At 38.1% G+C, this 19,629-nt stretch overlaps 1 protein-coding gene across 7 annotated transcripts in view; it reads left to right on the forward strand.

The window, feature by feature from the left end:
- The window catches only part of LOC143360548 (uncharacterized), a 125,585-nt gene that overhangs the window by 64,263 nt on the left and 41,693 nt on the right, over positions 1–19,629 (forward strand). For 4 of the 7 annotated variants that reach the window (XR_013083293.1, XR_013083297.1, XR_013083296.1 and 1 more), the window contains exons 2-10: positions 2,499–2,627; positions 4,073–4,178; positions 10,268–10,285; positions 12,178–12,402; positions 13,084–13,244; positions 13,566–13,777; positions 14,236–14,440; positions 18,240–18,429; positions 19,152–19,287. Coding sequence is in view for 1 of the 7 variants with exons in the window: in XM_076799504.1 (XP_076655619.1) it covers positions 2,499–2,627; positions 4,073–4,178; positions 7,654–7,731; positions 12,178–12,402; positions 13,084–13,244; positions 13,566–13,777; positions 14,236–14,440; positions 18,240–18,429; positions 19,152–19,287 (1,442 nt within the window). In the remaining 6 variants the exon portion in view is untranslated. Of the gene's footprint in view, positions 1–1,145; positions 1,165–1,382; positions 1,402–2,498; positions 2,628–4,072; positions 4,179–7,653; positions 7,732–10,267; positions 10,286–12,177; positions 12,403–13,083; positions 13,245–13,565; positions 13,778–14,235; positions 14,441–18,239; positions 18,430–19,151; positions 19,288–19,629 lie in introns of those variants that run through there. The other 3 variants (XR_013083295.1, XR_013083298.1, XM_076799504.1) reach the window with 3 other exon arrangements.

Consider the following 19,629-nt stretch of genomic DNA (forward strand, 5'->3'; position numbering starts at 1 on the left):
CTAACGTTCGATTGTTGGAACTTCGATATTGACGATCCTGGAGCTCTTCCTTTAAATCCTTCTGCATTTTCCCCCGGATGCGTCAGAGATCCTTACAAATTTTTAAACCAGCGAATTCCTCGCCTTAAAACTTCGATTTTTCGCACGTTCTCGCCAAGATGTACAGGATTATGTATTAAAAAGTTAAAAATTTCCGGGTTGCCAAGCTGAAGTTTAATCTCGTTCACCGTAAAATGGAACAGAATTTTGATCGTCTGTAAATTCGAGAAATAATTGTTATCACTTACAAACTTTATTTCACGTGTTTCTCTGCAATTGGAAGTTTCGGAATGACCCCGGTATGTCACTTGCTGATGCATTGTGTCACATAGCACCCAAATTGGCATGAACTACAATCGCATTCACACGTCGATTGCGGCGAAAACGGTGTTACCTTAATTTTGTTCACCTTGTGTCACATCGTTTGAGGTATTTAGGCTGAATGAGCTCGGTCAGCAGATTAACAGTCAAGGATTTCGTAATTCATTTGTCAACGGAGATAGCAATTTCATTCGTGAAACCAAAAGTTCTTAGTCACAATAATAAGATCAAGAAAATAGTGAATTCTTAAGTGACACTCTAAGCAAAATAGAACCATAATCTTTCCCACTCGCAAACAACACGTCCGTCTGGCAATCGTTTACTTCTCGATCAGCGCAATTCAGCTACTGAAAACAGCGATCTACGATCCCGAGCAATTCCCGATCGATGAAACGGAATCCCAGCATAATAATTGCCCCCGGATAAACATGAAATTACCCAAAGCAACTGCGCCGAGGAAACCTAATCTGGTCGGTGACAAAGCGCCATTTACGTGCCATAAGGAAACGTAAGCGTAATGGGAGAGTGGATTGAATTCAAAGTGATTTTGTGATATTATGGCGTGGCGCTGTTCGTCGCGGCCGCTTATTAAATAATTGTACTCTATAATCTTGGAATATCTGATAAGCCGTGTTCGGCGTTGGCTGATTCAATAAGCTGATTGGATAACCGTGTCGATTCGTCAGTCGCGTGAAAAACACGACACCGTGTCCACGCGTTCGTTTCCTACGTTTCACCAAATATTTCCCGCGACCCTCTCTCGCGTGCACGTGTATCACCTGTAGTCATTATAGCCGGAAGCAGGTAAGAATGTTGAGACGTTATCGTGTCTCTCTCTCTCTCTCGGTTTTCGATTTACCAACAAATCAGTTCGCCTCTCGCGACGTCCTCGCGAGGTTTCACGCGATCGGTCTGTGATCCGAAAGTGACGCAGCGAAACATTTAATTAGCGTTGACAGTTGTTTTCGACAGTCTGGAGTTCGTTAAAAAGTGAATCCGCTTCCGCGTTCCAGCCCTGGCCGATAATAGTGCGCGTTATCAGTAAGAGAAGCTCTCAATGTCTTCTGATACGAACGTTGTCATGGAAAAATTACGCTGTGAGGCTTTCAGTGAAGTTCAAAATCAGAACTTCGCACTAGTTAATTCTTCAAGATGAGGGTCTGAATATTGTCAATTCGCTTTGGAGTTTTTGGTTTCATCGGTTTTATTATTATTTTATCAAAAGTGGTATTCATCTGACTCTAATTTGATATTTGGACTTCTTTCCTGGGGGAAAGAAAAGGAGGTTTCCGAGCGTTATTTTTCCCAACGACCTGTATATTTTAATTAGTGTTCGGTGACAGCTTGTCCCGGAACGAAAGTGTGATCGCTGAAGTTTGAACGCGCATAACTTTCGAATCAGTGATTTCCTCGCCTTGAAATTTCGATTTTTGGAACTTTCTCGTCGAGATGTACAGGATTATATATTAAAAAGTGAAAAATTTCTGGGTCGCCAAGCTGAAGTTCAACCAAACTAGCGATATCCAGGCTCTTTCTTGCCATAACTTCGTTAATACCGAATCTTTTCGCGTCAAACTTTCCGAGCGCATTCTAGTTCTCCTTATGGTCGCATATTAATAATTCCTCTGCAATTCAAAGCGCGGACCGAAAGCTTGGAGCGAAAACAATAAAGCTCGATTGAAAACGTAATTCCTGGTGACTTGGAGTCACGAAACGATCATCGACCCGTCATGCTCGTCAGTGCACACAGCTCTAACCAGAGCGAAAAAAGAAACCGAACACATCCGAGTACATAAACGACACGACACTTAATATTATCTCGCTTCTTCAGGCTTGATCGAGACGATTATTTCAATGGCAATGATTTTTCTCTTGATTTGCAAAGCTCATTACTCATTTGTTTACGTTGGTGCATATAACAAAACGTTTCACTACGTTCATTCTGCCCATGCAACTTCAACTTATACAGTTATACTCTTAGATTTCTACATTCATTCTCTCGTTGAATCTCGTAAAATTGATTACTATTACAATAATTGTACGTGTCGTCGTCGTCTTCGTCGTCGTCGTCGTCACCGTTTTTTTTTCTTTTGTTTGATTTACAGTGATTGAAATGTTGCATTTTCTATTGATCACAGGTGAAGATCCGATGCTCAGCGACCAACAGCAGTATCGATACATGACTGTTGACGATATGAAGTCCATGGGGGATGATTCGATGCGCGTCAACGTGACGGACGACGAGAGGGATAATCGACATTCTGGTGGTGAGCAACAATCTATCCCGCATGCTCTAAAATTGTTTGCACGTTTATGCTCACTTCTCAGGCGATCCGCTCGTAAAGCACACCGTAGCACATCTGCTAATGGATTTTTAATTTATTCACGATAAATCCTTGACTGACTTGCACAAACTTCGAAGACGCTCTTGGGAACTCGGAAAATTACCTAATGCTGGAATTTCATTTTGTCAGCATTACAGATTTTCTTTCTGTGCCCCAAATATAAATCTATTTATAATTGCTCAAGAAAGTGGAAGTCCGGAGGAATTTTGCAAATCAATTTTTTTACAAATTGTGATCAATTAACAATTTTATTCTCAAATAGTACTAGAACTCTTCAGTATTAAAGATTGAACAGAATTAAAAGAAATAGAAAATTCTTTCACATGCAACACTGTTTAATACAAAGATAATATTAGATTTCCGAGTTAGGTGATTTTTAGAGTGCCATAATTCTGTTTGACGATGTGTGTTTGATCACGTCAAGGATACATCTCGACACCGTGTGTCAATAATGGTTGGGCTAATAGCTAAATCAATTAGTTAGAGGATACTCTTAATGATCCAGAGATTATTTTAGTTAAACGAACAGTGAACGCGTAATTAATTTTATTTTTACGATTCCCATTTAGTAAATGATGTGTTCTATTATTCACTATTTAGTATACGGTATACATTAGCTTCTCCGGTTTTTAAGTGATACGTAAATGATTGCGTGTTTCTGCAAAGTTAAACAAACCAAGGAAGATGTAAAGGAATAATTGCACAAGGAAACGCGGAAGTGGTGTCAAGGCCGTCTCAATTCCTCTATAAGTAGTGTGCCGGTTTTTTATCCTTATTGCCAGGACGGTAGTAGTGGTTGTTCGGTTCAACGAAGTCTAATGAAAGGTTACTCGGAATAGCATAAAGTCATGCGTTAATCGTAAGTCAGCATCGACGCGGTGCCGTGTAATCTTCCAGTCGTAGAATACAACGGTTCCGAGTTCATTTTCGCGACCTGCTTCGCTGCAAGCTGATGACATTTGCCGATAAGAGTAATTGGTGGAAGTTAGGGCCGCGTATCTGCGTTAGATCTGCCAAATGACTCGACGGAACAAGCCGAGAAAATTGAATATTTATTTGTTGCATAATCAGAATTTTTGCCTCTCTCGTGCACAAAAAATTGCTGTGTTCATTGTTTCAGTCTAGAAATATTTTTAGAATCCTGATTCTCCAAAAACCTAAACATCTATTTCTTCTTCGGTTCTTTTTCAGCACGTGCAAATTTATATTTTAGCAAATTTCGAAAATTTCATCGCGGTCAGTAATTTCAATAAACGGGATAATATTGGATAAAATTGCATTACGATTTTCTCGCGACACTGATGGCAGCAATTTAAAGTGATTCGCGTGATTATCGGAAGATTAATGCGTACGGATCTCCTTTGTAGCGCCGACCATAACCGAGATGATCACGAAAGAGAATTACCACCGATCGAACGCTGCCAATCTCAAGCCAGACAACGTTGACATTAACAGGCACCCAGTGCACGTCGGGTATGTACGCAAATGGATTCTTATTGTTGTTTTGCAAACTTCATTCATCCGAGTAGCCGGAAAGTTCGATGATTTAGGGTAGGTTGTACCATTAACCATAATTGCACATCAACACTTCCGATCTGTTAACTCAATGATTTCTGAACGCTTCCAAAAATTATTATACTATATTTGTATCAATATGGACATTGAGATAGTAAATTGCAAGATCAGTGACTAAATAAAAAAGAAGAGTTAACAGGTTAATTGCTAATTGTAAGTTTCGTTGGAAATTTCACTGCAAAATTGATGAAATTAAACAGCAAATTAAGCTTGAACGAATTAATTATTAACGTTTGCTGGAAATTTGAGTTTATAACAAAATTTGCAAACTCTCTGCGAAGATTGTGCAACTTACCCTACAACCACACGCAAACACGTATTTCAGAGTATTGGAAACATCTGTGCGTTCTAAATACTTCTTCCAAGAAAAGTCGATCTGCAGTGCATCAGAAAACATTGCATTCGGTTCTAATCGGCAGATTGAATACTCGTTTCTAAATTATTATTCTAAATTATTCTCCGCTGCACCGCACTGTGTCGATCCACGGATTGAATCGAAAGAGCGCGAAATTCGGATTACAGCGTCTACTCGATAATTGTCCGAAAAACGGATCTGGCCAGGGACATTTATCGAGTAGAGACTGTGTATCGTCGAATTTGCATGGTTTGTTTTTTTTTGGGATTTGATCAGAACGCAACTGTCGAGTACAATGCGAATCGCACAGTGTAACAAAAGTTTCAGCTGCGATGAGAATCTCGATCGTAAAGTGAATCTGTTTATCGATGTGTTGATACTGCACGCTTACTGAACGAAGTTTATTGGACTCCTAACACAGAGTATTTTGAAATGCAACTTTGTACCATGTATAACATTGTATAATTACTAAAATTCTCTTCGCCAACGACGAGAGGACCACGTTGTAATTAAACATTGTAAAAACATTCGAAATTGATGAAGACAACAAGAACTTAATTTTCAAGAGACAATTTCGTACAAAATTTTCAATCGAACGTAGCTACTGAACAATTTTTCGGATTCGATAAAGGAGCACTAACGGGGCAGACAACGTGACAGCACAAAGCACGCCAGTGACAGCGTAACAAACAAAAAGAAAAAAAAAGAGAGTAAAATTTTATGAAAAGTTCGGAGAACAATAATATTGTGTATTATAGTGTGACACAGTGTGCAAGACTCCTGCTACGATTAACCCCATAGATTTATTGGCTGACACAATAACGATCGAAACGTGATACTGGATCGTGGGAATCGATACTCACACGAGCTGCATAAAATCAGCTTTGAATTTATACTGGAATGCAACCCGAAGTGCAGACCTTCGAATTGACGTTTGATTGGCTTCGTGCATCAGTGGACAATGTTATAAAACATAAAAATTATGAGGATGAGGGCTTCAATGGTACATCTGTATCAAACAATAACTTATCAGATATAAAGCCATTTGTAACCAGCACCAAGACACTTTTAATTTAAGAGAAGATAGTAGAGCTTCATTTAAACAAAATTATACAAAATTACCACTGAAAATTGTGTCCAAGACAAAATAATGATACTGCAACTTGACAAAAACCATGTTTCACAAACTCGTCATCGACGTATTAAAATTATTAAAGGCAGAAACAAATTTTTATTTGGTTCCAGTGTGTTGCAATTGTCAATCATTTCCTGTGAAAGAAGCGTGAATCTCTTGTCCGAGTAATTTTCAGTAATTTTGTCCACTGGCGCACACACAAAGGGTCGACAGAGCCGCATAAATATACCGATGATAGCATGATCACAGCTGTGCAGTTAACAATCTTAACTCCATCGGTGAGACAATTGAAATTTCGATGGTAGTACGATATCTGCGTCGGTGTGCGGTTAATTATATTCGATGAAGTCATCTCTCGCTCGCACTAACTATGTTGTTTATAGCGGGGACTTCCCCGTCGAGACCGACAAAAGGTTGTTAGACTACATTTCCCAATAAGCGGCATAATTCGCCGCGCGTTACGTAATCTGCATAACGAACGCGTTAACGCGGAGCGCAACGGTTACGTTGTTACCGTTACGAAGGCGTCGCATGAAACGATCCTAAATGGGAGCCAACGAGAACCAAATCCGTAACTACCGTACTAATCAGTCTTCCGTTGTCCATCATGATTCTCTCTCACAGCAACGCTATTTCGATTTCTTGTTTCCTTTTTTTTGCCTCCCCCCCCCTCCCCCTGTTCATTCTATTATACTCCGAATGCGTGTTACAGCTTTGACGTTTTTTATGTAACCGGTTGACCGGCTGATAAACCGAGAATCAATCGCTTGGCGCCACGTTTACGTCGTCTATTTGCTCGTAGCAGTTTTTACATAGTGATTACATAGTGATAAGCATGTTGTTCATTGACGTATAGCTGGGATGAACGATTCTTTGACGGAATGCGAGCCCATCCGGTGCCTTGTCTAACACTAGCCATTCAAACAATTGCTGTCTCGCGGAGAGACCTCGAGTCTGCAGTACAATGATCTTCATCTCAGAACTTCACCTCAGGAAACCGGAAATTTTTCACTTTTTTTAGTCTAATCTTGTAGATTTTGGCGAGAAAATACCGAAAATCCAACTTTCAATCCTAGGAGATCACCGGTTCAATAGTTACACGTGTGTAGTGCGTTGAACTAGTGATCTCCTAGGGTTGAAACTTGGATTTTCGGAATTCTCTCGCCAAAAACTACAAGACTAGATTAAAAAAAGTTAAAAATTTCTGGTTTCCTTAAGCAAAGTTTCAAGGTTTCTCTATACTACACGAACCCAGAAAACACCTTTAAGGAATTCTCGAAGAAAGCTTCCTGGGGAAGTAAATAAAAATTCAAAATTGTTGCTCAAATGGAAAACTGAACAAACTCAGCCGACTCAGAATCCATCGATTGGCCTGGATCGATCATTGGTAAATCCTCGACGAAAAAAAAGGGAACTATTGTTAGTAAAAACAGGGATCTTGTGTTATCTATTTACAAGGATCCCCCTCCCCGCGGTCTCGGTATAATAACAGACTCATTGTACTGCAGGAACAACGATCGGGTTCTACCTTTCTACCGTGTGGTACCTTCTTGGCAAGAAGTAGATCTTTCGGCGTGTGGCCTTTAAACGTTTTCCTCGTGCGAGAGCGCCACGTGTTTGCAACCGCTTGCATCTAAAATTGTATTACGGTTTTTCCGAGGCGCGCACGCTTCCTGAGAAAACATTCCGGGGCCGAACGATAGTGAAAGGAAGAGAACCAGAGAGCCTGGAAAACGGAAAGAGCGAACGAGTGCGAAAGGGAGAGAGAGAACGATACCTAAATAGAGAGTTTGTGTGATCAAGTGCACGAAATGATACGAAACAGCATGCGCATGATATGAAATTGTTATCGATAATCATACCAGATTTTGTTCTGAGATTAGACCGTCCCTAGAGTCCCTAAACGCGTCGCTGGCAGCTTTTGGTACCATGTCGAAAGGACAAGGAATGTGGAGGGACAGGTACAACATATGCCCTTTTTATTATTTTCCCTTTCTGTGTGCAGGCGTCTCCTTGTTCAAATCAAATTCTCTGAATAGATTTTTCTTATCTTTTTTCGTTCCATTATTTTTCTGATAAATAATAAAATATTTCAATAGGTTAAGACAGATTACAGATAGTTCTAGCTATTATATAAAATTAATTATCTTGCAAGGTAAACACAAGCTGTGTACATTTTTCTAGTTTCTCTGTTTGTTTTATTGTTTTTCTGAGCACTGTTAAATAATAAAATATTTCATTGGATAGGTTAAGACAGATTACAGATAGTACTAGCCATTATATAAAATTAATTATCTTGCAAGGTAAACACAAGCTGTGTACATTTTTCTAGTTTCTCTGTTTGTTTTATTGTTTTTCTGAGCACTGTTAAATAATAAAATATTTCATTGGATAGGTTAAGACAGATTACAGATAGTACTAGCCATTATATAAAATTAATTATCTTGCAAGGTAAACACAAGCTGTGTACATTTTTCTAGTTTCTCTGTTTGTTTTATTGTTTTTCTGAGCACTGTTAAATAATAAAATATTTCATTGGATAGATTAAGACATATTACAGATACTACTAGCTATTATATAAAATTAATTATCTTGCAAGGTAAACACAAGCTGTGTACATTTTTCTAGTTTCTCTGTTTGTTTTATTATTTTTCTGAGCACCGAAAAGTAACATTTAAAGGAGACAATGTTTCATTGGATAGGTTAAGACACATTTATTTATAGTTAATATGTGCATATATAGTACAGTACACTACAGATAGCACTAACTCCTGAAATTAATTATCTCACACTGATAAGACGGTAAATATAAGCTGTGTACATATAAGATGATTATCGAACATGCTCGTGTAAATACGGGGAAAGGAATCGTTCGTCTTTTTAGACAGTTTAATTATGTTGAACACACATGTCTTCCTCATAGTGGCTGTTGCTCGTTCGGTTGACCCCCGTTACGTAATAAGTTCAAGCCATAAGTTTTTCGCACACGTACCGAAATCTGTCGATAATTATGTTTGTGCTGTAACTTTCGCGTCAGAGATAGGGGAAAGTTATTTGTCACTGCTGTAGATGTTTATGCGAAATTTGTGAAATAATGTTTATGTTTGAGAAAAGTTTCAAACTTCATACTGTTTTTGTCATTTTAACCCCATAAGGTATATTCAAGTCTTTACCAGAAATGTATTTGTAAATAAATTTTGTAGAACACTTGTCAATTTCATATTTTGCTGTATATAGAAAGAGATTTTTTGATGTATGAAAATGTTTATCAACTTATAATTGCCTTCCAATATGTAGAAATATGTTTTTCAATTTGTACAAAATTTTATCAGCTTGTAATTGCATTATTGTACATGGCAAAGAGTCTTTTAATATGTAAACAAATTTATCAACCTGTTGTCGCATTCTAATGTATATACAATCAATTTTATCAATCTGTAATTGCATTCTAATACCTGTAAAAAAATGTATCAATCTGTAATTGCATTCTAATGTATATACAGTCAATTTTATCAATCCGTAATTGCATTCTAATACCTGTAAAAAAATATATCAATCTGTAATTGTATTCCAAAATATGTCCAAGAAAATGTGCAATATATGTATACAAAATTGTAACAACTTGAGATTAAATTTCAATGTATAGAAAAAGTTTATTAATTTATAATTGCATTCTAGCACACAAGACAAGAATTTTCTATGATACAGAAAAATATAGTAATCAGTTACCACATCAAAAGATTTACGTGTCTGTACGAGAAAGGATTTTCTACTGTACGTAGATGAGTATACCTATCACAAAGTTTTTCAACAATATTTTTGTACCTCGGACGCAGTTTTGCAAAATCAAATAGTAGTGAAATGAACACAGCGAGAGGGTTGAGCACTTAAATTTTTCTTTGTCGATTATCAATGATAAAACGCGCCATACTAATGAATAATCGAACAGATTTCGATACGGTCTGCTTTCCGTTGCTGTCCTAACGTATATCTTTTTTCCGCAGAGTGTGAGTGGTGTGCCCTCGTTGCGTCTCTACTATAATACATAATTATTATTGTTATCCTGTTTTGTAGTTTTGTACGAATAGATTAAAAGTGGCTTGCGTGTGATGATTGCGGGTTTTCGAAAGTTCCAAAAACACAACAAAAAATACCAGAACCGAAACAAAGGAAAAAGCGACCCTCTCCATGGCACGGAAGCATACTTGACAAAACTCGGAGAATAAAATTTTCGCAAATTGCAACACCGTTGCCCACGTGCTATAGTAAAACCAAACAAAACAAAAAAAAAAATAATCAAAACTGCATATTCGAAATACCATTATACGAAAAAGACAACGTATTCGAAAATCTGTAAAAGTTGCGCTAGATTCAGATTCTCGACACCATTTCTTTATGTCGTCATCACTCATCAATCATGTCTTATGAACGAATGGATACTAACGCGTTTTTTATTTTGTTCCCGATCCTCTGTTATTTTATTTGCGCTACTCGCAGAATTCCACAATGGAGAAAGTAAGTGATCTTCTCTTGAATCTTAGCTTCTGTTACTCGCCGTATCGCTCTTCACTATGATTTTTATGTTCTCTGTATATTGTTTTTTTTATATTCTTTCTGTATAGCTGCACAATGCCCGTAGACGCTCAATTATAGTTAGATCGATAGTACACTGTGCACAATGAATATACCTCGCCGGAAACATACTGATCGATCACTTTCGACTTGATGTACGTCCATTTTGACACACAACGTCACAACTGTTTGCAATTTTACATATACCATTTATTTCGAGTGTCTTGAAACGTGAAGCAAAATTTACTATGCCGAATGGACCATTTCTGGGTACATCCTGCAAAAACACAAGAAATTTCCACTGCAGTTTTGTGTAAACAATTTTCCACAGCAATGAAAATCACTCGACCATTTGCACACGTCGAAAACAAATTAAAGCACGATCATTTTACAACCGTAAAAACTTGCTCAAGAATTCTCGTTCTCGCACAAGCAATGTTTACCGGCGGCCTCATGAATTTGTCCGTGTGTGTCCGTATAAATATTCACAGTCTAGTAATAATGTATTTTAAACGCATGACAAACAATGAATGGTGCCATTGCATCATCCTCGTTGAGCAATCATCGCGGAATTTGTTCGTGATCGATATTTTTAGACTGTTCGGTACAGGGATAAAAAACAATCGATTATTATTGCTCGCTCGGTTATTTTTACAATTCAACAACGGGCGAATTAAGCAGATCTCGGCAAAACGAGCTCGTTCGATTCCGTGCTCGAGTACGTCAATTTTATATTCACTGTGCACGCATCACACGCAACTTCTCTGTGAATAATCCTCAGGTTCACGCGGGAATCGATCCATCGGCACCTCGATCAGTCAATAATATGTACTCGGGATGGATCGCGTCGATCCACCGTTTGTTGTCATAACACCTAAGTGTCGATTAGTCTCACGCTTTGCAGCCGTAAACTGTTCATGCAGCAGCAACTCCCTGGCACCGGCCGTCTTCTCCGGCCATTGTTGTTCCATTTTACAATTTATTTTGCTCCATCTCTCATGTAATTTATCTTTGCACCATGACTACATACCTCTCGCATTAATTTCATTTCTCCATCGTACGACGAGCCGCTGCGAACAATATTTTCGCAAACCTGAACGACGATCGGAGCATTACGTGTAACCGCCCATTGTCAATAATACCCGGGTTGGAAAGACTATGAGAAACCGAAAAAAGAAAACCGAAAAAGAAAACTGTTCCCGCAATCCACGAGTTCTCGCTTTTAGTATGAAAATCTTTTCCACAAAAATTGCTTTTCGGCTTGGCGTGCTTTTAATACTTTAACTCTCCGGTAAGCCTTCCGAACGAAGTTAAAAATAAGAAAAAAAGTACCTTTATCTATTCAGAAATAAATTAGTCTGTCGAACGTAGAAATAGCTTTCACTGTGTATAATTTCCCGGGGGACTATCCCCCGCCATAGTTTCTCAAGATTTGTAAATATACCAGCCGGAGGCATCGTTTATTTCTATTTGATTGTTAATTGGTTTTACTTTCGAGCGAATGGCATGTTACCTCCCAAAAAGGCCGAATAATTTTCTATATCCGTGTGCGCACATACATTCATATATTGTCATAGTCTTGAACAAACTGTTTCTACAATTATTATTATTATTATTATTACTATTGTTATTCTTATTATTATTCTTATTATTATTATTATTATTATACGTGTCTCTAAGTGATTTAGCCCTTTTATGGAATGAACGCTCTTATTTTCCGAGCCTGTCGGCGTTGCCATAACGTCCTCCAAGCTAAAGCCGAATATTTTCGTTCGTCGCGATCGATGTCGATGTGACGGGGTTTGTAAAGTATGTTGTCTTGTGCACAATGACAGCTTCCTGGTTTCCTTTTTGGTGGATGCACGAGGCGGTGCAATGCGGGGGTGCAGGCACAGCGGTGTCCGCGTAATCGTTCCTCCTAGGAAGGCCGCGATGCCGATGAGAGTCACCTGCAGATACCTGAGGAGGGACAAATTGACCAATCCGCCGCCTCTGATGGAAGGAGAGGCTCTGGCCAGCCGCATTCTTGAACTCGGACCTGTGGGCGCCAAGTTCTTAGGGTACGTTCATCGTCGTTACTCTGCAATGTTTACTCGATATATGTCCGCAACAAGGATACATGTCGACTAGGAGATATATACTATTCTTCGATACCTAACGTAGAAAAGGAGAGCGAAGCTTCTCGGCCTCTCGCGGTACCCCGCGGGAGTGGGGATAGTTCTGGGACTCCTATCTGCTAGATATTTCAGACATATATCGAGTAGAGACTGTATTTGGTTGTTGGGTAATTATTGGGGGCGTGCGGGTTCCCGAATTTATGGTTGCCGGAAATGTCGAGCTACCAGAGCATTCATATGATGCGGGTACCCGCCCGAGCCCCACCCGAACCTGAAATCTCGCGTACCCGGGCAGTAATTATTATATAATATGTTCTACTTATATATTTATTGGACCCACTACTTATTTATTGGACGTATTATTTTCATTAGGGTCATTAAAGAAGAAAAGGAATTTTAATGGTTCTTTTGTTTCCTGTAATAGATCCTGACCATTTTTAGTGGAGAATTGTATTGAGTTTTTGCTGATTATTTTTATGGATCGTTGGAGATCATTTTTCGAGATCTATGTGTCAGGTGTAGGTTTGATTAAATGTGTTTGTCAAGTTAGTCGCGTGGCTTTACTTTGGCAGTTGTTGATTGCTTTGTGTGATTGAAAGGGGTAAAATGTTTTTGTTTGAACAGGCCCGTGATTATAGAGGTGCCTCATTTTGCTTCGTTGCGAGGAAAAGAACGAGAGATAGTAATACTTCGGTCGGACAACGGAGAAACTTGGCGTGAGCACACCTTGGAAGCCAGCGAGGAGGCGGTCCAGGATGTGCTTAATGAGAGCTTTGAAGGAGAAGGTACGATCTCTTTTTATTACACATTAACGTCTGGGTTTTCTCTATTCTGATACACATTGACAACCAACGAGTATTCTACAAAAATATATTTAAAAAGCACGCGTTGGCCATTGACAGTATTAATGAAATATTTAGCAAGGTATGGCCAATACTTCTGAAAGCCTATATTTAAAAAGATAGAAAATCTTTCAATATTAAAAAAGCCAGGAGAAAATAAAAATTTGCTGGCTATGTTGTGAATTAATAGTAGAAGGCCCTAGAAAATGTGGTTGATCAATGGGATTAATATGGACATTTTGCGTGACATTTTTATTCTTGCAGAATTAAGCCAGCTCGAGGATCTCCAAACTTCCCGAATCGTAAGGATACTAACTGCCGACTTCCCACATTACTTCGCGGTAGTGTCTCGCATTAGGCAAGAGGTTCATGCAGTTGGTCCAGAAGGTGGCACAGTATCATCCTCGGCTGTCCCGCAAGTTCAAGCTGTCTTTCCACCGGCAGCCCTTACCAAAAAAATCCGAGTTGGTCTCCAGGTACACACATTTCCTTCGTCAACACCGACCAGGCTGTCAGTCCTGTGCAATTAGCACGCAATTTCCAAGAAAGAAAATCTCAATCTTCAAATCCATTGTAATCTACATCGAGGAAGACTTTTTCCCATAGACGTCTGAAACAAGTAAAATTTTCTGAAACAAAATCATCAAGTGCATTGGAAAAATACATTTTCAACAAAAAACAATCCAAGGGAATTAAACTAGAGGTTCCATCATTCTCTAAAATGATCCTACTCCGCAGTCTAAAAATAATGGGTGTCACGTATATTAATTAAAAGAAAAAAGAAGCAGTGATATATATCGTTTCAAAGGATCTCGGTTGTTACAAATTCGATTAGTCATTAGTCATTAACAGTGATCTCATTTCCTACCGCGTGCCGAAATAATGATAGACAATAGTGTGTAACGGATAACGAGCTATAATGATTTGCGTTTAGGCACACCCGATACCAGCCGATTTGGTAGCGAAGCTCCTCGGGAACAGAGTGGCGGTATCGCCGATCGTAACCGTTGAACCAAGACGAAGGAAATTCCACAAACCGATAACCTTAACGATACCAGTGCCGCAGGCAGCCAACAAAGGCATGATCAATCAGTATTCAGGAGACGCGCCGACGTTGCGACTTCTGTGCAGCATAACTGGTAATATATGCTTGCACGTAACATTGTAGAGCAGCGTACCGTCTTACTGGAGAATCTCTTACCGATAAGCGCTGAGTCTGTTATACGCCGCCAAACCGCCTTTCGTGTATACATATTTATTATATTATCTACGTTACACGTATTTTTGCTCTACGATCAGATCTATCATCACTGTCGCATTCGATGATCAATTCCGTAGTTTTAGCAGGCATGACGCCGGCCCGGTAGCCATTGTCGTCTGTTCCCAGGTCGTCGGGACTGCAGATTTACGATGCATTGTTTAACTACACCGCCGCACAGTTGCCATCGATTGTTTTATATTTTTTTCTCCAGTAATTAAGTCGCTTGGAGACAGAGGAGTTCAATCGGAACATTTGTTTCTCAATGCTGAACGAGTATAATCGTTAACCGAAATGATAACTAAACTTTTAAGTTTCATACCGAAGTATTGCTGATTTAATTCCAATTGTGTAGAATGTTTTCTACAAGTTTGTTGTTGAGTCAAGGTTTTATCGGGAATTAATTATATACAGTAGGCAAGTTTATTCTTGAATAATTCCTTTGATACATTTCACATTTTCTTTTTGCTTTTTAGTAAAATCATTGAAGTTTCCATATGATAGAATTTATTAGTAAAAGTAGTTTTATTTACCAAAAGAGGACACTGCATTTTACAGTTCAGATGTGAACTTGGTATTGTAGTATCATACGTCGTAGACTACCACGCAAAAAATCATGCTTGTCTGTGAACATCTCTACAAGTGGAAGCAGTTTAAAGAAAATTTTGTAATTTGTTGATACATTGTAGGGGTAGTTTAAGTCATCATTTTGCTGATTTCAAGTTCGTTTACAGAATACAGTGCTACATTATTAAAATAATAATGAATTTCATAAGCAAAGGCACGCTACGATTACAAATATACAAATTTTACCTTGAAGATAGAAGATATAAAAATGTTTAAAAAATATGGTCATACTCCCTACAGCTCTACCTACAAAATGAGCCTAGTCCCAAGGTATAGTCTTTAGAATCACCGTCGTAGTTGACAATCAAAGTTACCTTTTCCAATAATTGTGCACAATGTTTAATCAAATCGTGTCTTCATACAACCTTTTGTCTATAAGTTAAAAGAAACATTGCCCCCTTTAAGGCACAAAGAAATTTTGATCTAGCTCCAACCCTTTAAAAGTTATAAATTTTTGAAGTCGAGTTCGACGCGCCACGAAGAGCGTCGAGTAGCATAACTCAAAGAAAATTGAGAAATCATAGGAGGAGCAGGATGCTTTCGAACAGACACCACCCACAGTTGTAATGTAACGGAAAAATGACGAAATCGAATGAGCTGATCGATTGCAAAATGAAATAATTGTGTATCCACGTCCCGGAGACCTTCGGATAGAGATTTAAAAGGGAGATGGTAGCTGCATGTTTCATAGAAACATTTCGTTGAGTACCATTGTTGTATACATATCTTGTTGTGATTCATTGTTAATGCTTGCATATTGTTAGGATTGAGTCATTTAGGTATGGATTATTAATTAACGTAGATAAAGTTTTATTACCTAGCTCATCGTAAGCGTTAATTTCAGAGTTTTTGTTTCAGCACATTCGTTTGACTGGTAACTGCTTCGATAATTAGGCTTGTAATTTATATATACAATATATATACAATGACAATATTTACCAACCTTGTGTACTTTAACGATCTATACGATATATACATATATAGATGTATATATATGTGTATCTATAATAGATCATTCTGATATGTATCCATACGCCACGTTACTGATACGAATACTAACAATTATTGTCGTTCAACTTAATCTATTACAATTTGTTGCAGCCATGCTGTACAGTGTTTTGTTCGTATTTTAACCGGTTTACGATTCAATCAACAATATCACCAAATTTTAATCAACAAATTTCGTTCCGAGTTTTTCGGATACTGTATAATTGTTTCTCGACAAAAATCGTTTATGTTTAGTTTTGTGAATTTCCAGTTGAAGACTGTTTATTGTTAAAGATTCTTTCTTTGTCCCGCGGAACCGAGTACGGTAACGTCTTGATCTAAGCCGAACGGATCTACACGATCTTAGTCAGTTCGCCTATCCCCTCCACTGGGGGGCATACTGCCTCAGTCATTAATTTTTTTATGGAACTTCATTATTTCGTTATGGGACTTTCATCAACTTATTCGTGGCATTTTTCTGATTAAAATGACTCTAAACACTATATAATTTGAACTGTATTTAATTGACCCAAGAACATAATAGTCAGAAGAACATAATAGTCCTACACGATCTATGTCACAGCACGGACCCGAGGATTGCGCTTAGATCAAGACTTCACTGTGATTTGTTCCCGACTTACGTACTACAGCGCGATTGGAATTAGTATTGTTTCACATACTTTCAGTTTGTTCTCGCTTGTTTCTTTCAATCGCATAATCACACGACTCGCGTATTTGCTTTCGCGCGATTACTTTGAATGGCGCTTTTCCTTCATTTAGCAAGCATTATTACTCGGTCGTCGTTTGTTTTGTTATTGATCACACACGATACAGCACGTAACATGAACGCACTTATGGTGACCGATATTAAATACAGGCTTCATCGATCTTGTTTATTACATGAATTTTTCAACGAAACAGGCTCAAGAAATTTGCTTGAAATTTTAAAATGTCAACAATTAATTACACTTGAAACAATTTTGATATTTAAACTAATTCGAGTGTATTTCATAGCTGTGGTTACTAATGAACAATAGAAGGAGAAATGTAAATTAATAAAAATGAAGTGTTAATATTTTCTAAAATCATAGGACATGACAGGAATAATTTTATACAATATTTTTCGATCATTTTACTCTCGTCAGTAGTGCTCCTGTTAGAATACGCAAATATTTTTTAGGACTTTATTAAAATTTATTAAGTAGCCAAGTAGTGATTTGCTGTTTTGTGCAATATTATTTTCCGAATTTACTTGCTCTTGAACTATACTATAGATAAATATTTTTATTGTGCGAACTTACAAACGTTTCTTACTCAAAATGATCACTTCGGTCCAGTTTTACAATAAATCATTATTGAAGCTGTATGCTGTTCTCGAAATTGATACTTGGAATCAAATGAACTTATTTTTCCTAAAATCTAAATGTATTAAATATTGTGATCATCTAACGTGAACTTTTAACAATTACCAGCTTTTTTAAACCATTTTCTAGACACTTAATACCTTCAAATTTCATAGGCAATGTTGTTCTAATAGTATAAATATTTTTAGCGTTTTTAGCTTTCGATATTACAAGATATATAGCTTCAGAGAATTATACAGGACGTCCATCGTTATCACGAATTTTCCTGGATCTTTATAAAAAAAATACGTTGCAAAAAAATTCAACTGTACAAATTTTGTAATCTACACATTTTCTCTATGTGTCTCCAGTAAGAAAAATATAGAAAAAAGTGCTACCAAAAATGCGTTTTCTGCGCTATTGTATAGCTTTTTTTACAGGCGAATGTAGCTGAATTTTTTTGCGCGACACATTTTTCCATAAACCGTAAGGGTAATGGAAATTCGATGGGACACCCTGTAGTTTTCGTTGAAGACAGAAAGCAGTGAAAGGACGTTGACTGATAAAACTGAAATGGGGGCGGGCCGAATGTCGTCCTAATTTGTAATTAATCTCGGTCGCATCGGATTCAAATCCCACACATAATCACTTCTGCCGATTCTTGTATTCGTAACACGGACATATTTTAATAATGTTATTGGACTTGGTATATATGTCGTTCAGGGGGTCAGTCTCGGGCAGTCTGGGAGGATGTCACAGGCTCGACGCCGCTCACGTTCGTCAAAGATTGCGTTTCCTTTACTACCACAGTATCCGCTCGCTTCTGGTTAATGGATTGTCGGAATATATCCGAAGCCACGAAAATGGCTACAGAGCTATACACACATGCGACACACGTACCTTTCATGGCTAAGTACGTTTTTGACATCACTCACTTTCAATTTCTTATTTCCGAAAAATTCTATCAAAAGTACAGAGTGCTAATTACCGAACGTAATCGCAGGTAGAACATTTTCGCTCGCATATTACACGGAGATTTTGGCTAACTCTTCCCAAAGAACAAAAGAACTTTTCTCAATTTCATCTACCCTCTACTTAACATAACTGTAAAAAGATACATACTGTGACCTCTTCACATTTTAAACTGAAATACTGTCTGCTATATTCCAAACTCAATAGTTGGCTAAACTTTACCTCAGGAAACCAGAAATTGTTGACCCTTTTTTATGTAATCCTGTAGATCCTGGCGAGAGAATGCCGAAAATCCAAGTTTCAATCCTAGGAGTCCACTAGTTCAACGCTTTACACGCATAACTTTTGAACCGGTGATCTCCTAGGATTGAAACGTGAACTTTCGGCATTTTCTCGCCGGAATCTACAGGATTGCGTTAAAAAAGGTTAAAAATTTCTGGTTTCCCGAGGTAAAGTTTAGTCCAATATTTTGTACTAACTTTGCGAAGTTTACAGAATTGATGTATAAGGGTTGAGATGACTAGTGGCGAGATTAATAGCAACGTCTGCGTGTAACATGCGAAACTTCCGAATACATGAATCCCTCGCTGCAAACCGCAGTTTTACCTGCATGATTACAAGCTTGCTTAAGTATGAAAAATTATTGGAGCATTTCGTCCGCAGATTTGTAGTATTTGCAAAGCGAGTAGATCCATTGGAAGCGAGGCTGCGTGTCTTCTGTATGACCGATGACAAAGAAGACAAGACTCTGGAGAATCAAGAACACTTCACCGAGGTTGCGAAGAGTCGAGATGTCGAGGTGAGTCCAGAAACATAATTAGTACGCACTTGCGTTCATCGAACACTCAACTCGGTAAAAAAATGATTAAAAAATGCTTCCCGTAGTTCCTTCTTATTTTATTCGTCAATCCTCGTACGATTCTCTGTTGTAAAAATTCATCAAATTCGTTCGTTTTCTACTTTCAGATGTAAAATGCAATGTATTTTCCTAGTACAAGAAAACATTGGACACAGCACTGAATTTGTTTAGTTTCTGACCCATTAGGTTGCGTAACCGAACAACTTCTTAGCGCACAATTAAAATTATCTACTGCCACTAGAAAAATGATTAAGAAATCTCAAGCCGTGAATCATAGACTCT

The sequence above is a fragment of the Halictus rubicundus genome, chromosome 13, assembly GCF_050948215.1.
Source record: "Halictus rubicundus isolate RS-2024b chromosome 13, iyHalRubi1_principal, whole genome shotgun sequence".
Classification (NCBI taxonomy): Eukaryota; Metazoa; Arthropoda; class Insecta; order Hymenoptera; family Halictidae; genus Halictus; species Halictus rubicundus.